The sequence below is a fragment of the Oryzias latipes genome, chromosome 18 (assembly GCF_002234675.1).
Source record: "Oryzias latipes chromosome 18, ASM223467v1".
In the NCBI taxonomy this organism is placed as follows: domain Eukaryota; kingdom Metazoa; phylum Chordata; class Actinopteri; order Beloniformes; family Adrianichthyidae; genus Oryzias; species Oryzias latipes.
Genome location: NC_019876.2, coordinates 17,381,589 through 17,390,798, shown reverse-complemented (window position 1 = coordinate 17,390,798; position 9,210 = coordinate 17,381,589). Strand labels below are relative to the sequence as shown.

General features: G+C 37.6%; 1 protein-coding gene across 1 annotated transcript; it reads left to right on the top strand.

Annotated features, from left to right (window-relative positions):
* Positions 1–1,921: 1,921 nt before the first annotated feature.
* Positions 1,922–5,115, top strand: smim20 (small integral membrane protein 20). The gene is made up of 3 exons (XM_023966124.1): positions 1,922–2,112; positions 3,952–4,008; positions 4,882–5,115. The coding sequence occupies exons 1-3, from the start codon at positions 2,004–2,006 to the stop codon at positions 4,923–4,925; spliced, it is 210 nt and encodes a 69-aa protein (XP_023821892.1). The 5' UTR covers positions 1,922–2,003; the 3' UTR covers positions 4,926–5,115.
* The last annotated feature ends 4,095 nt before the right edge of the window (positions 5,116–9,210 follow it).

Sequence of the window (9,210 nt, the reverse complement as noted above, 5' to 3'; positions counted from 1 at the left end):
TTAAAAACTTGGCTAAACATAACACAGTATTGATATATACATTATTTACACTGTTGTGGCCAAAGATTATTACTTCTTTCGAAAAGAAGTCCATGATGAATGGGAATTTATTTTTTAACCATTTGTAAATATCCAACCAGAACATTTGAACAACATCACACAGGAAAAGGATGTGGCCGATGTCTTCAACAGCAGTTTGGCAGAAGGAACAGCTGTTGTCATCAATGTTGAAACGTAATCTAAGTAATTCTTTGGAGGGATAAATATCATTCATAATTTTGAAGTGTGTTTCTTTAACTTTTGGGAGAATAGGAAGTTTCATGAAATCGGTTCTTAATTTGGTAACAACATTTTGTTCAAATTTCTGCAGTATATTGTTTTTTGTTCTCTCGTCCAGGAAATAATCTTTCAATTAACCAATTTCTGATAAAAGAGTTATTACATTTTCTGTCCATAAGAGGGCATGCTTCAATTGATAATGTGTCTAACTGTCGTTTTATCATTACATGTGTCATTGTGTTCCTTGTTAGAAATACTAATTCTCAAGGAAGAGAATTACGTACTTTTAAGAATTCTGAAATAGGAGGATTAAAGTTATGTCTTAAACACAATTGCTCATAATCTAATAAATTGCCCTCCGTGTCCATCAGATCAGTCACCGACCAAACACTTTGCCCAAACCATTCAGCACAAAACAAGGACTTGTTTCTATGGAGCATGTATTCATTGTTCCAAATAGTACTTAAAAATGGCGATGCACATACAATATTTTCCAGTATAGCAGAATTGTGGAACTCTGATAATGCTAGATTGAAAGATTGGTTGTGTTTGATCCACGATTTTATCTATAGGATTCCGTTACGGCAGTCAAAATTCATAACTTTGAGACCACCATCTTTAAATTCTTTGACCATATTTATTTTTCATGTAATGATGCTTGTTTCTCCAAATAAAGTTTAAAGTCATTTGGCAGATGGATTTTATCATTTTGTTTGGGATGGCATTAGAGTAAGATGGGTAAATACATCTTGACAAACACTCCATCTTTGTCAGATAGATCCGGCCCTGCATCGACATGTCTCTTTGGAGCCACATATTTAACTCTGTCTCACATTCATCCAGTTTTTCACCCACATTCCTTGATTAGCTTATTTTTTGGTCTTTGGTGATGTAGATCCCCAAGTATTTAATTTCTGATTTAATGGGCATATGATTGATTTCTTTTAAAGGTGTGTCATGAATAGTCAACAGTTCACAATTTCTTTAAATTTAAGTTTGACCCTGACGCTTTGGAAAAGTGTTTTACTTTTTCAATAGCTGCTTTGATTTGATGCTCATCTTTTAAAAACAGTGTTGTGTCATCTGCTAGCTGGCCAATAATAAGCTCTGTACCCAAGACATTTAACTTTTTGATGTCATAACAATTCGTAATATAAATGGCCAAATTTCAAGATTTCCAAGAAGACTTGATACAGTAATTTTCTGATATCTTCCCAAAAGTGTCTATAAAAGTCGCCTGTGAGCCCATCTGAACCAGGAGATTTATTAAGAGAGAGTCGATTAATGACAGCATCAAGCTCAGAGATTAAAAGTTGTTTATCGCATGTTTGTTTAAAATTGTCGTCTATTTTGGGGATGTGGGGAATCTCTTTTATAAAGTTGTCACAGTCTGCTCTTGAAAATTTAGAGCTGTAAAGGTGGCTATAAAATCTGTAAATTTCTGAGGATACAGCCTTTTCATCTGTAATTTCTATATCATTCACTAGAAGTGATTTTAGGCTCAGTTTAATAGATTAACATAATTTTACTTTCATAACCCCTAGCGTTTATCTATCAAAATTGATATACAGTGTATTGCTCTGTGTTCCTTGCTGTTTGTCATTTTTGGTTTTTAAATAAAGATTTGTCAAAAAAAATGTGACAGCGTAACCTTTTCCCCGGAAGTACAAGTTGTAAACACGGGGTGTCTTTAATGCTAGGTTACGTCCTACCAAGCTAGAAAAATGTCGAAAAATATAAGAATAGCGCTGATTTTTGGGGGTTTTATAACAACAGTCGCCGCTGCTTTATATCCTATTTTCGTCTATCCTCTGACGCACAGAGACGAGTACAGTAAGTAGCTAACAGCTTGTATTTATTTATTTTTTTAGCTCTTATACAATGTCATGTAAACGTCACAAATATTTTTATATATTTTCTAAAGATATTCTCCTAAATCAAACTAAAGGCTGTTTTGAAAAAAATATTTGAAGTACCGGTACTGAAGTATTTTTTTTTTTATTTAAACTGCTTTTGGAAGCTAGCTTCTAACTTTTAGCTAGCTAGTAGTTTAATTCCATTTGAGTATTTTGTCCTCAAAGCTGAAAATAAGCAAACTTTTAAAGTAATTTTCCTCATAGGTTCTATGTTTTTCCCCCAAACATGTTTATAATTAAAAATAATACAGTCAAAATGATGCAAATCTAAAGATGAAAACATGAATAAAAACAGCTACAGCAAAAATAGTACAACAATAGAAAACATGTTTGAAATAGAGCAGGAAGAAGCTTATTTATTAAGTCTGCCCAAGAAAAAGACAAGAAAACGACTACTAATACTGCTTCTAGTACTAGTACTACTATTAAAAATAATAATAGAAAAAGAGAAAATCAACTACTACTACTAATAATAATGTGAATAATGATGATAATGATAATAATAAATAACATAAATGAAGGAGAAAGTACAATTAAATAAAATAAAAAAAGCTATCTTTTCAGCCGCTGCTATTTAACAGTTTGCATGCACACCGATCATGATCTGATTTCAACAGTAGTCTGCTTACTGAGGTGAAAAAAGCCTGATATCTTTAATGGATTATGGCTGGTAATAGTATTTGGGCCAGATGTCTCTCCAAAAATTCTATTTCCTGCTTCAAGGATTTATGTTTGCCTGATTTATTTTAAGTTTTTCTGCATCGGATGTGGGAAAAAGGCAGTTCAAATAAACTTCTGAAACAAAAAACAACAGAAAAAGTTCATTCTTAGGCATCAAAATACACAACTAAAAAAACAAATCTGACTGTTCTTTATGAAGGTAAATATGTTCCAAAAAGAACGCACTTTTGATTTGATGTGAGATCTTGTAATATAGAATGTGAATACTTGCACAACAAAATTCTGCATCTTTGTGTAAAAATCTTTTGCTGTGAACTGAGAAATTCCCATTTGCATGTGTTCATTTAGAGTTACAACGTCAAATATGTGATTCCAACTGCTCAAATGTGCTTCTGCGTCTGCTCGAATCTGCTGGCGCAAATCACAAGTGCGCTACAACTGCGCTCTGAATTCTGACACATTCCTTGCAAGAAACTTGTGTCAAAACTGATCTGTGTCTGATAATGGAACTGGGGGAAGGGAGGGTTAGAGGAGGGGGGAGTTAACCAATCAGAGTGCAGCACTCAGAGGATTTGGTAAAGTTAGAAAGATGGTCACAGATTCGGACTTCCTGCTTGAATAACTCTTCCAGAAATCTCCATCTTTGGAGAAATCCAGATGTGTTCATGTAAGCAGCAGGATCTGAAGGTTTTAGGTCAAACTGAATCCTAACTACTTCAAGCTACTTGAGGTCACACTATAATGTCACGAATGAATCAGGTTTTCTGAAATTAGCTCTTTAAAGTAGGATTTTTTTTAACTGTTATATTATTTAAGTAATAATAATATTTATTTATTTTTTCCATGGATTTTCTGCACCTTTGCAATGTTACTATTATAAAAATACAACCCCTGTAATGATTTTCACAATCACCGGCAAATATGTTCCCTAAACTGAAGCTTTAGACTCTCCTTCCTTAATTTTTTTTAAAAACATTTGAAATCAAACATTTCTAGAAATTTTTTGAAATGGATCATAGCATGAAAATTTTCCCTAGAATAAAGAATCTAACTGAAATGCTGTGCTCCTTTTTAGGACAAACTCAGAGGATAAATCGGTCCGGAATAAACCAGGAAGATGTGCAGCCTGTGGGTAAGAAAAGGTCGCTGAATTCAAAAAAGCGGGTGAAATGATGCTTACAGGAGCTTTGACAATACTGGTAAAAAAAAAAAAAAAAAGAGAAATGTTTGGATCAACTTTCCTCACAAAAGAGGAATCTTTTTGTATATTTTGTCATTCCAAAACACTTCTTGGGTCCGTTTTTAATCAATTAAAAACAATAAACAAATGTTTTTACTTTAAGTATGGATGGCAGATTAAGTGAAATCAATTTTTGAAAAGAATCTGTGAAAGTATTTTGGTCGGATTTCTTATCCTTAACAAAAAACGCCATGAAAGCGAAACAGTTTGACATTTTTATTGGATTTGAGTCACAGAAAAGTGAAGGCAGCCCGGCTGCTCTTTTAGATCAACTTTATTTTGTCACAGGATCACTTTCTACATCCTCTGTAATCATTTGATAATTACAATAATGACTAAAATGTCCACATTTGGCCTAAACATTTTCTGAATTTTCTGAAACTCAAAATTAAAAAACACATTGTTTGGAGCTAAATTAAGAAATAAAGCACAAGTTAAAAACCATGTGCAACTGCATTTGCTGTAGTATTTTGTTTCTTTTGTAACTTTCAGTTTAATTACATTATTTCTTTAATCTCCATTTATGATTATTATCTTTTTAATAACTATTGCGGGATTTAATATCTATTAAAGCAAACGTCTGCTCTGCAAAGCACTGATTCTACAAAGAGAACAATTCATGTATCGTTTTGGGATTTTATTTTGAAGCTTATTTTGTTTTTTCAGATGTGATCTCCCAATAAAAAAAGAAATCGGTTGATTCTGTTTTGTATCGTTGTGATCATGCAGCATCCGTGGTTTTTTTTCTTCTTTTCTTCTCTGAAGGTCTAAAAGTTTGGTCTGATCCTTTCAAGCCTTCCGAGAAGTAATAAGCTCCTCCCTCCTCGCCGCCCTCCGGTGCTCCCGGACAGGAAGACCAGGGAGCCAAAAAGCTTTTCTGATAAATGTGTGAGTGTCTGTGTGTGTGTGTGTGTGTGTGCGCGTGTGCGTGGCTTATGTCATGAGTGTTTGCTGAAAACTTTTTGAACTGAATAAACTTCAAGAACTTATGAAAACGTTCATGCTTTGTTTGACATTTCTTTAAGAGATGACATTTTTTGTTTTCCTGCTATTAGTTTATAAAAGAAATCTTTTAAGGTGGAATGAGTTGTTAAGCACTTTGTGTCCACAGGGGGGCGCTGCATGCCTGCAAAGTGTTTCAGAGAGCTCCCAGCAGCTGCAGGATTTATTTTGGAAAACGGCTTCTGAAAAGTGTCACTCGGGTATGCGGCCTGTAGGAACTTCTTCTGAAAGGTTTGTTTACTCCTCGCGCTCCTCAGAGGCTCCGGCTGCACTTTTTTTTGTAGTTTTTTTTTTTGTTTGTCGTGAACATTTTTCGGACGGAAAGCGATGCTGTCCAGTCATTTGTGGTGTAGAGAGGAGACTGCATTTATTCCATGAGCCAGCATTTGAGCTAGCCGCTTTTTTTTTGGGGGGGGGGGGACAAATCCATGATGGATTTCAAAATAAAATAAAAAAAGATCCAGCCTCTCTTTATGAGACCACAGGTGCTGTAAAACCAAAAAACATCCAAAACGGCTTCTTTCTTTTTTTTTACATTGACCAGCTTCCATCCATCCCCCCCCTCTTTTTTGTGTTTTTTTCTTTAGTTTAGTTTTGTTTTAAGAGTTTGGTCAGATTCCTTTTGGAGCAAAGATGGATGAAGAAAAGGACAAAGGTTTTGTGTTTATGGTCCTACAGAGACGAACGGAGCGTTTTGGAAAAATCGCCCTTAAATCTTTCACGGTCTTCCATGCGGCCTGCACCTAAGGGATTTTTTAGCGCCGTTTTGTGGAGGCCCGCCACCAACAGAGCTGACTGAACAGACCAGCCCCCCCCCCATCAAAACCAACAAGCCCCATTGTTTATGAGAGGTTGTTATTGTTGGGCGACTTTCAGAAACAAGAGAAAACTCAAGAGCCCGGCTGCACAGAGGCGTCCAAAGTAAAGAGACCTAAGGTGAGATGGGGGGTCAAGGAAAAAGGGAGAAATTCCTCTCATTCCCATGCTGCTGTTTTCCAGATTCCTCAATAGACAGCTCAACGGCTGCATGAGTGAAGTAAGCAACCAGAGGGGAAGCTGCAGCGAGCGGTTAGAGGAAGAGAACCGCATTCTTCAGGGGGAGCGTCACCCGCACAGAGAATGGAGAGACACTCAATCTCTGTTTCTGTGCTGGTCTGCGTGGAGCAGGTTTGTGCAACAACCCCCCCCCCCCCCTTTTTGAGCATTTCATTCAGGCCCCGGCTCTATTTCACACACAAATTTCAATGTGCTTTTCCTTGAAGAGGGGCCTCAAGTTGAAGCCTCGCTCTGCAGATAGTAGACACCCGTGTCTATAAAACATTCAGTAGGGCCGCCGCACGCCGTGAACCAAACACAGACGCTCTGCCGCACTTTTACTGCCGTGCCGTTAACCTATCACACAAATCTCTGCGCTCCATTGAGGAGGATTTGAGAGGAGGCGTTCACCTTTTGTCACTTTGTTTAGCTGAAATAATTGACCCGAGGTTCTGACTAATTATCTGTAAAGCAGGAGCCGACTACAGACAGACCAGCTCTGACGTCAGCGATAGGGCCAGAACTATTGACTGTATACGGAAACTGGACTGATGACCCCTCCCCCTTTGCATTCCAAACAGAAAACACCCGCTGGCTCCCAGAGGCCTTCTAGTTCTAGGAAATTTCGGTCTTTTGTGTTTTTTATACGTCATTCACGTTTTTCTTGCGTTCTTCATTCGTCGATGTGCGCTTATGTCCGTCGAGGGTTCCGGCCAAAAGGTCTTTACAGGAATTTGATAACGCAGGTTACGCGTATTTTACGTGGTTACAATTATTACGCAAATCTTGAGCAATTGAGCGCGATGTCTAACGGACATTTCACGCATGTACCACCAATGTCTAACTTTTTTTATCACGGATACGGCGCACACATCACGTAAAAATTCTGTCATCGACACACAAATCAACAATGAATTGCATTTAAACAGCTCAAAATCCCACGCCGTTCAAGTTCTACATTGATTTACGTGTTCCTCTTCGGATTTATTCGTAACTCTTCCGTAGTTTTAAAGTGGTTCATTTGTGATACATTTATGAAAATTTCATGTAAAGACCATAACGTTTCTCACTTTTTTCCACGTATATTCACATATGACCAATTAGGAGCCGGTTTAGCTCGTGCTGGTTTGCAGCGCCTTCCGTCCGTGAAACCAGGGTTCGAATCCGGGCTGCTCCCTATTCCCTTCTCTGCCGGTCCCAAGCCCGGATAAATTGAGAGGGTTGCGTCAGGAAGAAAACATTGTCAAGTTAACCATGCGACTCATCCTCAAAAGAGAGGTTGTTTCGCTGTGGCGACCCCTGATGGGGAAAAAGTGAAAGAAGAAGATTCACATATGACCAATTGTCATCTGTGCACTATGCGCAAAAGTGTACATAATGGCTGTGTGTCACGACTTACACACAGAAATCTGCCAATATGGCAGGAATTTTTGCATTCTTGCTAAGGGGCCTGTTTTTGCAGTGCACTGTTCTGAGTCAAAGAAAACCAAATCTGTTTCTCTGAACTAGATCACTCTCCATTCACAAATAAAGCTTCAGCCTAAAAACATTATTTAGAGTACAAAAAAATAACTTGTTTCATTACAAATAAAATAACATGTTTTTAAAATCAAATGACTCAACAAAGATGGTCAAGATTTATTGTCCCACACCTTATTGAAAAGTTAAGTTTAGTTTCATATCAAGTGTAGTAAAACATTCAAACTAGAACCCAGACCAAAATATTTGGGGATATTTTGTTTCTTTGCAGTGTAAATGTGCTTTTCTTCATTTCTGTCCTTAAGGCCATCATATTTATTTGATATTTGGAGCCGGGATTTCCCGCCGTTCCAGATTAGTCTGGAATTTTCTTTTGCAAAGCTTAACATCGGCCCTTTATAGTCAATTCTGTGAAAATGCCCACAGTGTGGTTTCATTCCCAGCTGTCATTAGAAACGATCTGTCTGGATTTACGGCGCAGGAAGCTGTAAACATAGCAGGTTAGGAAGTTGTAAACATGAGCAACAATTTCCTGTATTTGCTACCGAACGGAGTAAACCAAACAAGGAAGCCATCAGTTTGTCAAATTTAGCGGTACTGACTAATAAAGCAAAGACGGCTGCAAAAACAAGCAAAAGTTTAACTAACTTTAAGTGTTTTTCAAAGATCTGTTGTGTGCTGACTTTGTTTTGAGACCCAGATGAGATGCAGATGCTTGTAACTGAAAGGAAATGATATATTTTGGGTAAATCCTTTGAAAATGGGAGGACAATATAGACTCTACTACAAAGAGGTGGAAAGGACATGATTTGACTTGATGACATCTAGTGGTTAAGTTGTAGATTGCAGCCAAATTCAGTGACAGGGTTTGCCAAAATTCCTGAAACTAGAAGTGATTTCTTTAAAGGAATGTTTAACATTTACTCAAATTGTTTAGGAGTAAAGCCAGGAAGCACAAAACATGGAAATTAGTCTTATGGAATACATTGATGCTTAAAATCTATCTGTGTTCAATCAACGGCAGCTTTTGAAGGTTAACTAGTGTTTACTGACAGAAAACTAAACTTATAGGATCAGCCAATCACATGGCAGCAACTCAACGCATTTAGGGATGTAGACATGGTCAAGACCATCTGCTGCAGTTTAAACTGAGCACCAGAATGGAGAGGTAAGGTGATTGAAGGGACTTTGAGGGTTGTTGGTGTCAGTCGGGCTGGTCTAAGTATTTCAGAAACTGCTGATCTACTGGGATTTTCCCCAACAACCATCTGTTGGGTTTAATGGTCAGAAAAAGAGAAAATATCCAGGTCTTGTTGATGCTAGAGGTCAGAGGAGAATGATCAGACGGGTTCAAGTTGACAGAAATGCAACAGTGACTCAAAAAGCCACTGGTTACAACTGAAGTCTGCAGAAGAGCATCTCTGAACTCACAACACGTCCAACCTTGAGGCAGATGGACTACAGCAGCAGAAGACCACACCGGGTGCCACGTCTGTCAGCTAAGAACAGGAACCAGAAGCTACAATTCACACAGACTCACTAAAGCTGGACATTAGAAGATTATAAAACGTTGTCTGG

Excerpts from the sequence above, each read along its gene's own strand:
- smim20 (XM_023966124.1), top strand. The coding sequence starts at position 2,004 with ATGTCGAAAAATATAAGAATAGCGCTGATTTTTGGGGGTTTTATAACA. Across the intron at positions 2,113-3,951 it reads GACGCACAGAGACGAGTACA|GACAAACTCAGAGGATAAAT; the intron begins GTAAGTAGCTAA and ends GCTCCTTTTTAG. Across the intron at positions 4,009-4,881 it reads GGAAGATGTGCAGCCTGTGG|GTCTAAAAGTTTGGTCTGAT; the intron begins GTAAGAAAAGGT and ends TCTTCTCTGAAG.